This window comes from Gallinula chloropus (genome assembly GCF_964237585.1).
Source record: "Gallinula chloropus genome assembly, chromosome: 1".
Classification (NCBI taxonomy): Eukaryota; Metazoa; Chordata; class Aves; order Gruiformes; family Rallidae; genus Gallinula; species Gallinula chloropus.
Genome location: NC_140085.1, coordinates 148,642,037 through 148,661,370, shown reverse-complemented (window position 1 = coordinate 148,661,370; position 19,334 = coordinate 148,642,037). Strand labels below are relative to the sequence as shown.

General features: G+C 45.7%; 1 protein-coding gene across 1 annotated transcript in view; it reads right to left on the bottom strand.

Moving 5' to 3' along the window:
* GAS6 (growth arrest specific 6) overlaps positions 1–14,614 on the bottom strand; it is a gene marked incomplete at its 5' end in the record, with an annotated part of 43,960 nt that extends 29,346 nt beyond the window's left edge. The window contains 3 exons of the mRNA XM_084266604.1: positions 102–126; positions 13,941–14,107; positions 14,545–14,614. Of these exons, the coding sequence (XP_084122730.1) occupies positions 102–126; positions 13,941–14,107; positions 14,545–14,614 (262 nt within the window). The remainder of the gene's footprint in view (positions 1–101; positions 127–13,940; positions 14,108–14,544) is intronic.
* Positions 14,615–19,334: the final 4,720 nt, after the last annotated feature.

Here is a 19,334-nt window from a genome sequence, read left to right as displayed (position 1 = left end):
GCCATCACTTCCCTTATCAGAGACCTCAGCTGTGACAAGCTCCAGTGTTAGGCACCACACACCAGCACTGCCACAAAGAGAAAGTAGAAGCTGCAACTCACCCAAGTATTTCGGGTAAAAATAGTCCTGTAGGAGGGGAGGGGGGAAAAAAAGAGCAAAGATTTATTGAATAATATTTGCTTATGCTATCATACTATTTAAGAGCTGCTATTAAGTTTGGTGGTCTTTCACAGCATTTGTTTAACAAGGTACGAAGGCAAACATCCTCACTTCTTGTTTGGAGCCAGAAGCAGCACAGCATCATGCATGCATTTTGACTTTTGAAAGGGAAGGAAGCATTAGCTCCAGTTTCAGGGTATTTTTTGACAACAGCTGGCCTGGCAAGTGGCAGTGACTGAGCGTGATGCCACTTACCTGCTATCCAAGACATAAAGGTGCTGATGGGTGCACAAGGCAGAGGACGGAAGAGCAATCTGGGGACAAAGCCCCAAAGGGACAGTACAGAAGCATTAAGTCACCCAGTGCCTCCTCCTCAGACCTCTGGTGAAGCAGGGTACAGGCAGCACCCTAATACCACAGCCACTAAAGTTAAAGGGTACAATTTACTCTTTATAACAATGAGCACCCTACAACTTCCCAGCACCCATTGCCATACCCCACGCTCCAACCGCATCATGGAGACTGACCACTCACAGAAGGGAATGTGGAAAGTTTGCAAGTGAGGCAAAAACTGCCTTTCATTGACCTCAAACTGAACTGCAGAAGGCATTCCCAGTCCTCTCATGGTACATGACTACGTGTCACACTTCCCTACCCCGTGTCAGTAAAGAGTAGCCCACACAGTGAGAGCCGCAGTTTGCTGATGTGACGTGGATCTAACTTTGCATGTTAGAAAAATACTCAGCCCAGTGGGATCTTGCCACTTGTGTGACTGCTTGCACCAGCACAGAGAAACCAGCAGGAAAATGCAGCTGTGCTGCATGGAAGGCTGGGAGTTTGGCCTAAACCCATTGTTAAACCACATTATTAAAAAAATAGAAAAAAAAAAGTCATAGCCAGGAAAAGGATTTATTTCCAGCTTCACTTCATACTGGATTTCACAATGTCTAAGTCAGTAGTTCAAGTGCTGTTAAAATTGTAGCTGAGATGTGCAGTGAGGGAAAACTCGTGGATTGTATCAGTGCTTTTGGTTTGTTTTGTTCAAATAAACCTTTTCTCAGCTAATTATGAAAGCATGCACATAGTATAATTCTTTTTCATGCAACGTGAGCAATTTGCATATACCACTACCTGCAGTGAGACCAGAACAGGCAATATCTTGTATTCTACAAAATTCGTTTAGTCTATACTATGTGCAAGAAAAGCTATTTTATCTTATTACAGATGCTTGGATAAGCTCATGCATATAGATACAGGCATGCACATACAACAAAGACAGGCACACAGCATGATTCGATTTGACCTGGACTGACCAATGCAATCAATTGATTGACAAGGCCATATAATCTAAAAGTTTTACATTTCTGTCAGTCATAAGAAAAAACAGTTGTTTCTGGCAAATATGCTGCAGTTACTGAAATGCACCATGTAAATATTTGGCCTAAATCACGAAAGCATCAATTAAGAAGAATTAGTTTGCACTTCTAATTTTCAGTTCTGATATGAGTGTGATAGAATGGGCATCTTTGGGGGTTGAGCTTTGCAATATCCCTTTGGGTTAACAAACCGAGTGAGGACCTCAGAACTCACTACAATTCATTCCCCCCACCTCCCTCCACCTTTTTTTTTTAGGTTTAGTTTCGGAAAAGTCAAGTCAATAAAATACAGTCAAAATAAAAGGAAATCTAAACAGTCTAAGTATTCAGATGAGTGCCCAGCTGCGCTATAACCACAAACTGAATGTCAGCCAGCACTCAAGGAGAAAAAGATAGTGGTGTGATGAAATATTCCAAACATTTTTTTCATTATTTCCCCTTTATTCAATAAAAGTCACAAGAATGTGCAGATGCATTTAACTACCAACGGGATAATCCAGACACTGGCAAGAACAACTTCTGCTGCACTCACAGGACAAGAAATGAGAGCTTTCATATTCATGGCCACCAGCCTAATTGCTCCAAGTCAGTGATGGCAAAGGCATGAAACTTCATTTTCTCATTGGCCTCTGATGAACGAGTCGAGTGCTAGAAAAGCTGTTACAGAGCTTACTTTTGAATGAAAGATTAAGGTAACTTGTTCTTTTCTTTGCACAAATAATCTTCCCAATGTAACCTGGCTGCATATTGATACAATACCAGCTGAACAGCAGAACAGTGAAACTCCAAGACTCTGTACCACCACAAGCTTCATTTCTCGAGCTATGTAACAGAGGTAAGTGATTTAAACTGGAGGCTGTTAACAGAAATTTAACCCTTCTTTCCCATCTTCCTCATTTGCTTATGTTATACAAAACATCTTGCTGACTAGTGGGACTTCTCCAGGTCTACAGGACCTGCTGATACCATTCTAAAATAAAGCAAGGTGATTGCAGGTTCTAGCATTAGTCATTCTTGTATGATTAAGTTTTCTTTGTAACCAATTCTCCTTACAACAGGCTTCTGGAAATACAATGACAACATTCAGCCAAAAGATTAATCAGGAATGAAAATAAAAGCGGGAGCAATGGGGTTTTTTTAAATAAAAAGCTATAAACAAACACATATTGGACATAAACATCCTTTGGATAATCTGTTGTACAGACACTGACCTCACCAAGCTTTCTAACCATTCTGTCTAGTTGTAATGTCCCAGTGCATGCAAGAAGAAGACAATACCTTACAGAAGCACCAACCTCCACAAGCAACGAACCTTCACAATTGTAGTTTCAACAATTCCAACCTCTGTGCCTGTTCCTACCAAGAAAACTTTAATGTATTTCCACCCCTGCTTCTTGTGACCCAACACACTTTCTGTCTGACTGGTTCCTATGTATCAACCAGTATAGCTTGGACACCAGAAACTTCACTCATGAAGGGCCTGGCACCAGGACACTCATTGCCTGCAAACCTGCTTGGAGTATGTCCTATACCACCAGAAGTTCACTTCAGCAGATATCTCAGGTAAAGAGGGAGAAATAGAAGAGACTGGGAAGTGCTTCACGTCTACAAGTCTCCACCCTTTCAGTGAAGTGGAAAATATGACAGGAGGCCATCCCTCCTGGCAGGTCCTGGCTTGCTTATTTCAGCTCAGTTCAAGAGACCTTTTCCTTGCTGCCCAGGAGACAGATCTGCACTTTAACAGAAGAGATTTAAGCTCTACAGCACCCATCCCTTCCACATGAAGGCATAGACATGCTAGAAACAAGTCTTTTGAAGCATTAAACACAACTATTGGTTTCCACAACAGTAGTGTATGCTTTTATTTCAGGGTAGAGTGACACTGAACACTTTTTCATTTTCTTTTTTTTAAGAACTTCCTTTTTCACATACATCCAGAGCTTATTCCTGCCCTTGTAACCCAACCACTACAACACGTAGTGTGGATATATAAAATGAACAGTATAAAAGTGTCCTCAAAAAAAAATAACCCAAAACAACCAAAACAGAGCCCCTCCAAAACTCTACAATGTTCATTTATGCTTTTCCTCCAAGTGTGAATGCTTGCAGTGAAATAGTTAGGAAGAGCATCTGTGGAGACACTCCCACAGTACCCTGCACTGAAACAACTGAGGAGAACAGCAACGCAAAGGTGAGAATTCAGAGCAGGGCTGTGGAGTTGAAGGGGCAGCAGAATTACCTATGTCAGCTTCCCCACTAAAGGAGACCTACAGCGTGATTGGGGTCACCATATATGTCAACCTTATGGCCAAACTCTCCCTTAGTGGTAAAATCCCAAAGTTAGTGAAAATACACTCAGTATGCATTAGTCCCGCTACATTTTCAGAGAAAATGGAAAAACACCAAATCAGAACAGGCGTTAACATGAGTCACTGTGTAAAAATATCCTTCTGAAAACATAACAATGACCCTGTCAACACTAGGAAAATGTTCTCACTGTTGCTTAAAGTAATTGGCAACACTGGGAACCTCAGCCAAAAGGACCTGCCAACTGCTTCTGTTTGTTTTGTCCTGAGTACTAGGTCAGGTAAACCTGATCAGCACTGAATCTAATCAAAATCATGACTGAGCTGTAGTGGATGCAGGTAAAAGATGTAGTCTGCAGAAGGACTGTTCAAGTTCCTGGGCAACAGGCTCTTGGTGGCCCTGCCTGAGCAGGAATGTTGGACCAGGTGACATCCAGAGGTACCCTCCAGCCTCAGCCACCCTGTGATTCTGCAACAGCAACACCGCTAACGTGGAAGATCTCACAGACTTCTGTTAGCAGTGGCAATTTCTAAAAAGCACTTTCTTGGTTACCTAGTTACCTCTTAGAGAGCAGCGACAACTCCCACATTATGCCCTTTTCTCATTTCCATCTGACTCTCCCTTTTCCTCTTTCCTTCAGGACTGTTTGTCTTGGGCAGGGCCTGACCTCCTTGTTTATGAGTGTACTTCACGTTTCCACAGCACTATCCTCGCGAAGAAACGGCCAGCACCTGCTGTGTGACCAGACATATAGAAGCTGCCATACAGTTGGCTATAGCTCTGTGTTTGACTTGGGCTTGCTGTTAAACCAACAGTTGTTCAACTGTTACAGCCTGAGAGTGCAGATCTCATTAGTGCTCAAGCGCTCTCTCCAGTATTTTAAACTCAGGCCTAGGCTTGTGACGCAAGCAATTGTCATGTTGAATGGTTAGGCCTTTCTCCCACACAGTGCAATTAAACAGGCCTACAGACCAGAGTTTTACATGTATGGAACCTATAGGCATAGATTTACACTCAAATCAACGCCATGATGCTTGCATGAGTTTTCCTTCACATTGTGAGGACCCCTATGCTCAGCAAGGTTAGTTTGTTTCCTGTTTTGCTTTGGGGCAATCACTATTCTCTGTGCAAGGAGCAAAGACAACCTCTCTCCACAATTTGGCAAATGACGCTAGAGAAGCAAGCGGGTCATGTTACAATCCAAGAGCGGTCTCAAAAATCTCATCTCCCACCACGACAGTTACTGTTGTTCAGGGTGGCTTTTAGCTTCTGTCCCACTTGCAGAGTGCCCATTTCACTGTCCAGCTAGTCACAAAGACTCCTGACATTCCCCTCTGCCAAATTGCTGGTCTTTCCAAACAAGAAGCATTCGACACGACTCTCTCTAACATCAGCTGTGCCATAGCGACTAGACATCTCTCCAGCATCCCAAAGACTTGAAACAAAAAAACATCTATCATCATAGCTTCCTTCACCTTCTCCTGAGAGGCAGGAACACTTCTCAACAGCTTACTGAAGTGCCACTTCAGCAACAGACTTGCTCTGCAATGGGGAAAACCCCACTGATGATTCGATTGCCCAATTACAGGGAGAAAGTAATGAAAGGGGAGGGAAAAGTTCTTGTATGTCATAGCCAAACAAAACACAGATACTTCACGTTTGTGAAGATGTAGGAGGGCACAGAGAGGTAATTTCTACATGTGGCCTGAGGCAGGGTTTGATTGGACAGTAATGGTGTGAAATGGATGCAACTGGTGCCAAGGGCCAAATGCTTCATTTAGAGTGTTTCCAATGAGGCAGTTGCACACACTTTTAAGTTATCCTTAATGCAATCCAATCATGAATGCCTTGAGGTTTCCTCCAAAGTCTACTTTCCCTCCAGCTGCATTAATTTGTAGTGTGGAAAGAAGATCTCAATTTGAACAGATCTTCCTGTGGTTTGAATCCTTACTCGGTGCAATAGATTTCTACATGTGACATTAAACTAACACTCACTTGGAAACTTCAGTCAATTTAAGCAAACCAGAATCTGACTAAACACCTGGCATAACTAAAAGTCTGTCTCCCTTCAACATCCTGTATCATGTCATTACTCAGCATTTAAGTTGTATTTAAAACAGCACAGATTTTATATCCTACCAAACGTGATTACAGGTTCTATAACATTTTATCCACCGAAGTGAAGAAACGCTGTATTGTTCCCCCTTCCTGCAACCTAATGACATATTTTCCTAGGATTATGCTTACCTGTAGAGGCTTCAGCTCACAGTCACAGCATTCAGCCACTTTAAGGCATCGCTGGATTTGGCCTCAGAGGGGACAGGCAAGCAAAGAACAGGGAAGTGACATCTGAAACAGCACTAGGCCCTTGTGACAGAATCTGATCTCATACTTCCCTGTTCATTATTTTAATAACTAAGTAACTTTTGCTTTTCTGTTCCTGTCTTAAATGTTTTCTGGAATTGAACCAGGACTCCCTGTTCCAAGAGTCAGCAAAATGTGGTAGCTCTCCAGTTCCAAATGATTTTGTGCAGTGCAACCATGACCCATGCTCCTTTCACCTCTTCATTTATGTGTCCATCTGTCCTGGCAGGTAGCATGAAATAATGCAGAATGAAGACACCACCAACACTTGTCCCCCTTCCTGGGTACCCTCCTTACTTCCCAGTTTTGCTGTTTCTCTGAGTCCAACTGCTGATGCAGGAACAGGAAGAAGCCCCAAAACAATAGATAAGGAAACTTCCCCACAGACATGGTCTTATGTGGTGACCCTCTAGAACAGCAGGTCATAACACAACAGTGATGAAGGTACAGATATTGAAGAGAAACCTGCTAAAAAACTTCAATCAGATTCTCCAAGGCTTGGGTCTTCATTCACTTCGTTGACAGCAGAAGCTACAATGACACTTTCCTCTTCTCCCCCGGCACATGGCCTTCCCATGCGAAACCTATGCTCTCATTTGCAATGTGTTTGTGCAGCCCTTTGTGAAGCTGGATGATGACCTGGACCAGGGAATCAATTCAGCTGCAGAACGAGACTTTTCCTCCCCAGACTACTTAAATCCGTCCATGCAGTTGCACAACTTGCTGCACAGGCAGTGTGAGCAGAGTAGGCAAGGGGGTTACTTATTCTCACCCAGATCAGCTGAGCTCCCAAACGTGAAACCAAAGCCTGTAAAGGTTATAGTGTAAGTGGAGGAGATGTGGACTGGAAGAATCCCTTCCCACCCTTTTCACTGGTTCTGTTTTCACATCGCCATGGTTTTAGTCATTGAGTACTTGCTCCATTACTTCACTGGGGACTAAAGTATGACAGAATTAACACTTTTGCTGCTCCTTTAGTAACTGCCCTACCCCAAAGTTTTCCCTGCTTTATACCCCAGCTCTGTGTCCCAGAGTTTCCAGAGCAGCTGTGCTGTCCGCAGCTCCCTTGCTTTGTCCATTCCCAGATTCTTCCACATCTCTGATGCTGGTTCCACTCCTGTTCTTCATACGTATTGGAAAGAAATTGCTTTTAATTCATTAAGTTCACTAAAAGTTTAGAGCACACGTGACCTGCCAATTCATACAGATTCAATACTTCTCTTACCTGATGCTCCTGCAGCTATACTAACACACTCTGCATAAATTCCCAGTAGGATGCTTCTTGTTGACTTGTTGTGGTTATTTTAGAATTGAAAAGAAATTTAAATGACCCCTTGGCCATAAAGCAGTTTTCTTAATTTTTAATTGGCTCTTTTCCCCCCTCACATATTTATTAAAACCTATTGGATTCCTCTCAAAAACTGACTTAATGACTTTACCTGCTTTTTCCATTATCTTCCTTCTTGACACAAACTTGTATAATTCCCCTGCTTCAATTTACCATTCTTAGCACCTTTTTCCATCCTGTCTTCAAACAGGCCCTCAGTGTAATATTCACCACTTTGTTTTCTCCTGTTCCTTCCCTCTTGCTGCACGGGAGGTTTAGCATGTAGGATTTTACGTGCTGTGGTGTTTCAGTATTTCCAGGTCTCTTCTGAACTTCTGGTCTAAATTCAACATGAGTGGAAACAGATAAGGATAAAGTAGGCACGAGTCCAGCATAGTTGATGGAGATGTGTCCGCTTCCACCACCAGCAAACTTTGCTCACCCTTCTCAGTAACGTTTGATAAAGCACCATTTAGCTATGTACCACCTGCCTTCCAAGGCCCACAGGAGTACTTTTGTCACCCTCCTGCTACTGAATCCCCCACCACAAACAAATGATATGTCTATACCACCAAGCAGGTAGATGTATCCCAATCTCCTTTCCTTCCAGATCAGTTAGACCCACTGGGGTTTGGTACAACTCTCTCATCCTGTGTTTCCTTTTTAAGAAACTGCAGGGAGAAGCGAGAATGGGAAGGTAGACACTCAGATCTCATCCCAGCAGAGAGCTCAGATGCCATTGTGGCATATCTCTAGGCACTCAAACTTTTCTAATTCCTTCTTCTTTCCTTCAAGCCATTCCTGGACAAAAGTCTAAATCTCCCTTTATTTCGTTTCTCACAATCTATTAAGCAGGTACCACTGTGCCTGGGAATCCATTCTTTCATATACTGAGTCCAAGGTTAAATCATCAGCACAGACTTCTCCAGTAACTATTCCCCTCTCTCAGATTAATTCTGCACCAAAAAAAGAGATACAGAAATTTATACCAGCTATAAATCTATCCCTTCCTCACACTGCCAAAATTCCATAACAAATTGGTATATTGAGAAGAATTTTCACAGCAAATAAAACCATATTTTTTGCCTGGATCTAGAAAGTAATGTTCTATACAGGGATGATGACATCTATATTTAAAGATGGTATCAGCATTTTTCATGTCTAGACTACACAACATTCACAAAATTACTCAAAGAAATTTTACACCACTTAACTCTCCCAGTAACTCCTCACCTCTCCTCCCCCTACATGCCTTCATACTTTTCTGATTAGTATTTACAAACGTGTATCTACCCTGCTCTTCTTAGAAATAAGACCTAAATATTGACTACTGAACACCCCTCCTAGAAGATCAGAGTAAAGCTTGGGTGACTGTAGTCCCTTCATGCACTTTATCTGTTATCATGACCATGTCATGTAATGGAAGAAAGAAAGAAAACCAATGAGCCAGTAACGCTACGAAACACAACCCAACGGACCGTTATCACACCCTTATGTATTGCTTGATCTGCACTTCAGCTCTTCAGTAAACCCAGCCTGGCAGAAAGAATGCTGACACTGCTGGATGTTTTGCTAGGGTGAGTAATTTTCAAGATGTGACTGCAAAAAGCCCTGAAGACCCTGGTCTGGTCTTACTGCTGCCCTTGCCATGAGTGGGAGACAGGACTAGATGAGTAGACCAAAGACCTCTTTAGTCCCCTTCAGTCTGAGCTACTCTGTGATCGTCTGCCAGTGTTCCGTGTATCTGACTGGACTTTGGATGCAAGTCCCTCAAAAATCAAGAGAACATTTCCTGTGCATGCCTGTGAATTAGATGTTTGTTCTGCTGAAGCCCAGCTGGCTTTCCAAGGTACTCTACTGAGGGACAAGTTCATAAACAGTAACCACAGGTGGCCAGGCTGACCTACAGAAGTGCTTCTGGTGGGTCCGACAGCTTTCAGAGTACCTGCCAGAAGACCAGCAATGCTTCAACAGTAACAACAGCAAGCAAGATGTGCGGTGAAAGACACTGTACTGATAAACTGTGGTACCAAGTGAGGTACCAAGAGGCTGCATTCAAACACCTTCTCCAAGCTGAGCCTTTCAGAACAGAGAGACTCCTTGCACAAGCACACTTTTCTGCTGTGTTTATTCTTTAGTGAAATCCAATATTTCCAAGAACACCAGCAACTACACTCCCTTCTGCTCTTTGTTTTACATGCTTGGACAGCCACATTTTTAGAACAGGTCAAACAAATTCCTGAGCAGTTTATCAGTAGGTTAACGAGCCATAATACCTTGACTGCATACCAAGGTCAAATATTTCTGCAGTGCTGATTTTATAAGGCCTCATCAACATTTTAAATGAGATAACATTCTTGTCTCTATATCCGAGGTATTCTGTGACTTCATCCCATCTATCATGCCTAGCAGATCTTTTTAATACCTCACATTTCGAAATAGTCCTCATGCCTCCTGCGAATGGGTTTTCCATCCTCACTTTTTCCCTACCATATTATATTTTCACTTTTCTGTTTGGTACCTCTAGAACAAATAAAATTGTAAAACAGGAACCATCCCAGAATCCTGCAGAAATATCTAAGGACATTATAATCAGCTACACAAAAAAAAAAAAAAAGACAGGCTGCAAGACCCATTAACCTAGGCTCACACTTGTTTTTACCATGTATAGTCATACAGACCAAGTTTTGCTCTGCATCCTAAAAAAAACCCCAATCTAAAAACGTTTCAATTGATCTTCCTTCCTCCTGTCTGGGCAAGCTGATATTTATATTTTCCGTAATATAAAAGACAAAAGCTGCTCTGGCTGCAAGTGAATGGCTATTTAGCCCTGCCTAATAGGCTATTCTTAGCGGTTGATGTAAGTAATCCCACATGTGGCAACACCCCGCATGCAGGTTTCAGAGAATGTCTATCTTCTGCTCAGGGCTTGCAGACGTTTACTTGGGAAAGCTGAGCACTGAAGCAAAGGAAGGCACAGAAAAGAGGTGCTGGGCTGCAGGTGAGCGACATTTCACTCCTATTTACTGGTCTGTCCATAGGAATGAGGGAGCAGGAATGAAATGTCGTTTGCTTGCACCCGAGCACCCTTTTTCTGTGCCTTCCATGGCTTCAGTAGGTATCTTTTCACTGAATGTTATTCTTGGCTAGATGTTAGAGTTGGCTGAGTCAAGCTGTGTTTTGACCTGGGAAGCATCACATCAGCTGCATGACAGCCTTGCTTCATCTTACCTGAACTTCTGAGGCTGTCTGACTGAACTTGCTAATGTGATTTCATGTTACAGCTTTAAGTTACAGTCTCAAAACCAGGCCTTGAAATTCTCTTTGCACAACCATGGGAGAGAAATGGCAAGGTTTGCAAGGCAGAGTCCTACATTTCCTTAGATCATATGATGGGGGGGGGGGGGGGGGGGCAGGGAAGAGACAACTCCTCTGTGCTCACATCACAAGCCTTTATTGAGCTCAAACAGAGCAGCAGCAAGCCATTAACTAACCTCAAGGCTTTGGTTGTCAAGGCAGCAAGACCGTTGCTCCCACGGGACAATAACCACCCAGATACCTACATACATGCTCACCCAGTGCTTTAAAGCATAAAACCTGGGAGATGCAATGGCACAGATGAGGGGTGTGCTGATGTGTTCCCTGCAGCGTGCCTACTGTGAAGTTAGCCACAGGGCTCAGCACATGGCAAAAAGCACTGTGTCTGTTTCTGCTGTGATCCAAGTCATTAATCCCTGTGACCAGGTTCAGCAGACAGAGGTGAAAATGTCAGCCTTCCTAAACTACATGGAATCAGCTGCCAACCATCATCCACAGGTTTCCCTGTCCATAAGAAGTCCTCACTTTACCAGCATGGACCATCTAAAGTTACATCTGCAGTTACTGCAGCTCCCCAAACTGCCAGGCATTCTTCATCATTGGTTTTCAACTTCCCTGACTCAAGCCCATCTCAGCTAGCTTCCTCCTTCTGTCAGTTACCAGAACGGGATGCACAAGGCAGCATTGGCGACCTGACAGCACAGTAACTTCCCAGCGTTTAAGAAACACTTCCATTACCTCAGGTGCATCTTAAGGAGATGTGAAAAGATCAAGTCAGATGAAAATGCAGATGAGGAAAATAACCTGCCCATCAAATCCACAGATGCTGTCAGAGGAACAGTCACCTGTGCCTGACAGAGCGCTGAAGGTTTCCAGCCTGTAGGTAATAACAGCCCACGTACATGCCCTGTGCCACCACGCATCAGAACACTGTTACTGAAGAGCAGCTGCTGCCTTCGTGTCACACACTGATTGCAAAATGCATTGGAGGGGCCACAAATCCCCCTGATAGGCAGTGGCACGCTTGAGCCCAGCCACACCAAAGCGGAGGAGCAGGACATACTGAAAGGAATGAACAAGTTCACAGCTCCTGGGAGTTTTGTGTCTGGAAAAGGCAGGATCTTATGTCACTGCAGACCTAAAAATATTATAAAATGCTGTACTTTGGTGTAAAAGTGCATGTAAAATAAGTAAGGGGGCACAAACACTAGCTCGTCTTGCCATTCTGACACTTCTTCAGAGGTCTTTGGAATCAGAGAGAGACCCAGCAGCAGTAATGAGGGAAATGCACCCCCCCCAAAAAAAAGAAAAATCCATTGCAATGACAGGAAGGTTTGTTTGTCCTGCAACACACACTTAAGTGGCACAACTGGATCCTAGAGAATTTACATTGCAAGGGAGAATATTTTAGACCGATCTTATTTCACTCTTTTCATTACAATAAGAGAACTGGGTTATTTTCCAGTGTATGAAGTAATACTGAATATAGTTGGAAGCTCCTGACACATTTACACAGTCTGATACTGAATCTAGTTAAAAGCTCCTGACACATTTACACAGTTACCACCCTCTAAACCGATCCATCACTGTCTCCCATACCACCAGCCTTTGGCTGCTTTCCTGGCGAGAAGCCAGCTTGCTAACTGCTGACCTCACATCACCCCTTTTCCAGAATGCTACAAAATCCCATTTGGGATGCATTTTTCCTGCACTTGCTGCTGTGCAGTGAATACTTACACAGAGCTTAAAGGTACTACTCTTCAATGTGAATATGGAAACAGGGGTGCCAGCCACTCTCACCGCTGTAGGATCATCCCTGTTCCGCATTAGCTCGGCTTTACAGGGCAGAGGCAAACGCCATGGCAAGCAGATGTATGCCTGCATTGGAAGAGTACCCTTAAACACTGCCTGGGCAGGAGCTCCGTATCGAGCTGTAAATCACAGGCTGTCAGAAAGAAAAGGCAGCACCGCAGTGTTTTCACCGCACTTACTTCTCCCTTGTGACAGCCCTGTACACACAGCACTGCGCCTGCTAACGAAGCATGCATGTCAAGACTTGTCTGACTAAGCATAAAACATCTCCGCAGATGAGTCCCTCCCTTGCCTGTGGTGTGTGCCTCTGTGTACAAACACACACACGCTCCTGCTCTCTCTCTCTCTCTCCCTGTCATATCTTCTCCCTAGAACATCATACCATCTACAGGAACACGCTGTGCAGGATCAGACTTGGGTTTCAACACCAGGAAAATCCACTTCCCGCCGCTAAATCAATGCCAGACAATCTCTGCAATGAGAACAGTCTATCCAAAACAGCACAGAGAGGAGGTGTAAAGTAACTGGCAGAGTAAGCCAAGCTTAGTACAGCAACATAGCTGCATGCACACGCTGCACAAAGTGAGAAGACGACTAAAATCCAAGTCAGCCTTGAGAGGACTGGAAAAGTCAACCCCGCATGAGGTATGCAGGCTGTAACTGTGAGACTGCAGACTCAGTGTCAGAAGCGCAGCAGTACCACATTCCCGTACACAGGCTGTCACAGTGACAGCTCCTGCACCTACTGATTCCAAAATGCTAACCAAGGTGAATGTGACCCTGAAGGATTTAAGTGCATTTATGACATATTTCTTCTGAGAAACCCTTATTCTGACATAAGCCACAACATTAAGGGGATTTTAAATACAACTGGGATGGGAGGCTGAAGGGTAAAGGGATGGTAAGGTGCCCAGACAGAGAAGACATTGCATGATATCACACCAGTCTCCCTTCATGGATTTATATCACGGTCAAACAGGACCCTTCCACTCTCCAGAGACAGCAGTGATGCCAGCAGGCACCAGGCTGGGCCACTTGACCTGACCATCATCACCGAGACATTTCTAACTGGACAGCACTGCCGTAGCCCTTGTGCAGGCTGAGTGCTAGTTACACGGAGTGCCTTGGAGTCATCCAGCTCAATGGCTCTGGTTCCTCCTCCTTCTCCCAACAGCTTCCCCAGCTGTGCAAGCAGCTGGCACCCAGCTGCGGATGGACAGAGGGGAGGCAGAGCCGGACAACCCACGCAAATCTCTGCGGTGGGTCTGCGCCCTTACCGTCTCGGGGTCGTTCTCAAACACCTCCCGGGCCTCCTCCTTGCTGCAGTGCTCCTCCACGCACTCCCTCTCCAGGTGCCCTTGCTTGGTCTCCTCGAAGATCTGGTAGGCTCGCCGCTGCCTCTGCCGCAAGAACTGGGCAGCCTCCGGGGCGCGCAGCAGCACGGCTGGGCCGCCGGTCGCCGGTGGGGGGAAGGACGGGGGGGACGAGGAGGAGGAGGAGGAGAGGAGCAGGAGGAAGGGGAGGCAGCGGTGAACAGCTGAGCCCTCCTGGCCGCCCCGCACACACACACCACACCGCCCTCCCGCACACCCAGCCGGCCCGCCGGGGGGCACCGGGCGCCCTCCTTGCCCTTCGCCCCGCCCGTGGGGTCGCCGTGGCCTCGGCGCGGCCCCTCTCGGCGGCGACCCCGCGGCCGCCGCACCGGCATCCCCCCGCTGCAACCGCGGCCGCCTTCCCCGCCGCAGCCCTGAAGCCACGCATCCCCCCACACTCCCCCCCAGCACCAGCCCCAGCAGCAGCCCCTCCACCCCGCACCCGGCGCGGTGGGGGATGCTCGGCGGCGTGCGCCGATCCCCCCAGCCCGCCCCCCGCAGTACTCACTCTGCGAGGAGTCCGCCGCCAGCAGGACGAGCAGCAGGGCGGCCCCGATGGGCGCCGCGGGATGCGGCATGATGCGGCGGCGGCGGCGGCGGCTGGGGCCGGGCCGGGCGGTGGCGGAGCGGAGCGGAGAGGGGCGGGCGGGCGGCGGCGGCGGCGCGGGCGGGGAGCGCGCTGCTACTGCGGGAGCGCGGCGCCGGGGAGCCCAGCAGGGGAGCCGGGGAGCCGCTCGCCCGTCCTACCCAATCGCTCGCCAAGCCCCCGCCGAGCCGCGGCACAGGGACACACCTCGCGGCGGGGCAGCGGCCCGGCCCCGCGTACCTGCCCGGCCGCCGGGGAGAGGCCGTGCCGAGCTGCGGGGCGGGCGGCGGGGTGGGGAGGGAGTATTTACCGGGAGCGGGGCTGATGGGCGGACAGCCGGTGGGGAGGGTGCTGCTCCCTTACCTCCGGCCGGGCGGTGCTAGCGGGCACCGCTCTTTAATAGCTCCGGGGCTCATCACTGGCGAGGGAGAAGCTGGCAGCAAACCCAGCTCTGTCTTAAAGTAGAAACTTGGGTTCTCCCCACACCCCGGGACGTATTTTCTTCACAACTAAGTTTTCAGTGGATAACGGCATTTTAAGACCAGCTCCTCAGGAAAGAGAAGGATGTACTGTCCCTTACCATCCCTGTCCACCCGTAGTCAACGCAGGGCACCTCTGATGTAGGAAAAAAGCCCCGCTAGCTGTAGCAACCCAGAGCTCAGAGCTACTCATGCAGCCCTTATAGCTACCGCTTTAAAGCTATCCCCCTCTTCCCCCCACCGCTCACCCTCCCGCCCTGTTACCTGTACTGCCCTGCAGATGGGTAAATCTGACATCTGAGTAACACCAAACCTGTGCAACCTTCAAGGTAACTTTAATCACAGAATCACAGAATTACAAGGTTGGAAAAGACCTTTAAGATCATTGAGTCCAACTGTTCCCATCCTATGCTAAACCTATGCTAAACGCCTAAGTACCCGATCTACCCTTTTCTTAAACACATCTAGGGATGGTGATTCATTCAACCACCTCCCTGGGCAGCCGGTTCCAGACCCTGACAACCCTTTCAGTAAAAGATTTTTTCCTAACATCTAATCTGAACCTGCTCTGGTGCAACTTCATGCCATTTCCCCTTGTCCTACCTCCTGTCACCTGGCATTACCTGTGTGAAAAAAAGAACTTGTCTAGTTTAATTTTAGTATTTAATTACATCTAATACAGGCTTTGTGTCTCCACAATAAATTACTGCAACTGTAAGGTAACAAATATAGTCAATTTTATATTACATATAGCTGAAATCATGGACATACATGAAAACATGAGAGACCGCCTACTCATTCAAAACAACCACCCCTAGGCTTTTATCTTCAGCCTGACAGCAGTCAATCATAGACATATAGGCAAGAGGTATGAAAACATGTAACCTACCATGGAGTGGTGGTGTGGTTTTGCATGGCCTTTTCTTTCTGTTTCCAGCTTTCTTAGGCAAAAGCTGTGTCCACTGTCTTGCCAACAGTCAAAAATATCCCTCTTTTCCATGAGTTTGTCAAATAGCTTTTTGATCTGTTTGTACTTCTGGCCTCCAGGAGTAGCAGCAAGGTCCCAAATGCACAGAAAGGCTGGAGAGAAACTTTTCCCCATCTGTTTTAAATCCAGCATTTAATAATTTTATAGGGTACTTGAGTTTTCATCATCTAAGAAATAGTGAATTATTATGCCCTATTTGTTTTTCATCATGCCATGAGACCTCTCTCATACGCTTTCAGAACCATCCATTTTCCTAAGCTACAGAGCTTTGGTCTATGGTTTGTTTCCAACCCCCTTTGATCTGGTTTTCCTCAAAGAAGCAGTCCCACCAGTCCTGGTTTCTTCTTCCCGTCCTTTGGTCGCATACGCTTCTTGTGCGGGTGTGCAGCAATCCCCATCAGAGTCACCTACCAAAACTGGTTACTTTTAATCCAGATCAGGTCTCCCTCTCCCCAACCAGTGCTGAACCGCTGCTCAAATGCCAAAAGGGAGAGGCTTTCAGGGGTGGCAGCGAGTAGCCGGCAGCGAAGGGAGCGTGGGCCTGCTAATGTCAGTGGCAGTGCTGGCTGAAGCAGCTTATGAGGCTGTAGCTGCAGGCAGAGGCTTCCTAGGGCTCACTCCCACTTTCCTCCCTCTGTCCTGCTTCCTTCTGCCCGCCCATGTCCAGAGATGTGGCTTTGCCACTTCAGCTCGCTCACCTGGCGGGAAACTCTTCCCTTTTTTTAGTGTGTGGGTGCCAGGTTACTGCGCTGAGCCGGCTCCGTGAGAGGGCCAAGAAGCTCAGAGTGAGACTCACAACAGTGAGTCCACAGGCTGCTGGGGGATTGCAGCCTCTGCCCCCCATACAGAAGCCGTTTCTCATCTTTGTTTTCATCCTTCTCTGTATCTTTTCTATTTATACTTCGTTTCAGACAAAGTGGACGAGCTGCATCCAATAGTCAAGATGTGGCCTTACAGTGTCACTGTCCTTCTTTTGTCTTATTTTGGGGTTTCTTCTTACTATTTCCAAACATTGTGTGAGTTCCCTGTTGCTTCCTGACCTGTTCTTTTCAAAGGGCTGTGAACAAAAGGTCAGAGGCCTCTTTCATGAGTGCATTTGCTGTTTTACCAGTGGATACATATGGCGAGGGTTGCCTTCCATGGATGCATCACTTTGCATGTCTGCATACTAAATTTCACTTGCTATTCACCCTGCCCCACTAAAAGTGGTGTCAAACTAATCTAACAGCTCCTTGCTACCAAACCTAATTGTTCTCTTCTGCCCCTCTACAATTGCACCCTATCCCTGGATGCACAAGTCTCCCTTCCTGATCTTTGTATGGTTTTGTCACTGATGGGATCTCTCAGCAAGTCGATTCAGCTCACTAAAGCAACAGAAAAGCATCTCTTTTTTCTAAAAGTCTTCTGAAATTCTTGACTGCTAGTTTAAGATTCAACTGTTAAGAGAAATTTTGTATTATCTGCCAACCATCCTCATTGCATTAAACTTCTCCATGAAATTTTTGAAGGTGTTGGACAGCAGAGACTTTAATGGGTTACGGAAACTGCTTTGTATTGTGCAATCTAATGTCATTTCCTTTCTTACAGATGGGGTTTTTTTGGTCCTTTTTATTCCATGTGAAGGCACTTATGGATAAAGACCAGGTCAAAAGCTTTTTGAAAATCCAGGTATGTAAGATTATCAGAAACTTCCTTGTCTACATAAAAATCATACCTTAAACCTCCAATGGGTTTGCAAAATATGACATCCTGCTTAAGATGTTACACTGATTCTTCTCCAACATGGCAGTTGGTTTACTAGTTCTATTCTTTGTTGTGGCTTCCAGTAAGTTGCCTGGCACAGACATCAAGCACTGATTTGGGTGAGCCCAGTAGTGCTTTTAACAGTCATACTTTCCACCTTCCATTCTTTTGGCACTGTAGCATTCAAGGTGGGTTTAAGCACTGAGTTGCATAAAGCAAGTTTCATTGTCTTCAGAATTCATGGCTTTATACCGCCTGATCTCGGCTATCCCAGTGCGGTCTTAGGGAACCATAAAAAAACAGAATAGAAAAATGATGCCAAAAATATTATAACAACACTATATGAACTGCTTGTACTCTCTGCATATCTCATTTTAGGCTTCCTTTTGACTTTTAAGCAATCAAGGCAGGGAGATTTCCAGATGTAAATCTGGACCTGTAGGATTAGATTCCATTAGTTTCCAGGTACTAACCAGAAGTATGTGATTAAAAAAAAACACTAGAAGGTGTTTGTTAAAGACCAAAAATCAAAAACTTATTTGATAGGTAACAGAACTTCAGTAAGTTATTCTGAATTCTGATGAGCACCAGTTGGTTCATCTTCTTTACCTAATCCCAAAACAAAAGTGAGGGGAGCATTCACCTTATGATGCAAACCAGTGCATAGTATGTAGCCAAGCTGCAGAAGTATAGTGGAAGAAGGTGTCACTTAGCAAAGTTGCTTTAGGTTCCCGCAACTAATTACATTTGTAGGTAGCAAATTGTAGAATGAAACTATCCTAAAAGGAGTAAATAGGCCTCACAACTTCAAAGACAGTTTATTTTGGAGAAGAGGAAGAGATTCCCAAATGTGCCCCTCCTACGTTCCATCTGACATTCCTTCACCATGGAGGGGATAGTTCTTACAGACTTCTGAGGAACCAGCCCTTCCATGTAATGTATTTGTTTGACCTCAAGGAAAAACAGATTAGACTTCAGTCCCATGGGTTGTCCCACACTGACAAAGTATCCTAGATTTTAGAGACAAAGGGTTGTTTCACATACATGCCAAGTTTATTTCTTGTTCTTTTTCCTTCAGAAGTGCTCCAAAGATGACATTCCTATTTTTTTTTCCTATTCTGTGAGGAGGGAGGAATAAGCGGATGTGAGATTACATCAGAATATTAAAAAGCTAACTGATTGTGGAAGGCAGCATATGTAACCAGCAAATCCCCGTGAGAGTAAGCGAGCTGATTCTGTGATCCTTGACCTGAGTGCACTACAGGCTGGGCACATGCCAAATGTGCTCAGCACATTAAGATCTGGAACTTGCTGCTTAGTTGTGCGAACTGCAGCCTGACCACAAGAAATAAACTGGAGGCTTCAAGGACAGGAAGCTCTGAACTGTTGTTGTCCTCTCCGTGCCTGTCTTGGTTCCAGGTCAATGGGATTTCTTTGCATGAGAAGTCAAAATGGTGGCTGAAAATGGCTTTAGGCACCAGCAAAGACAAACTGCTCACCTG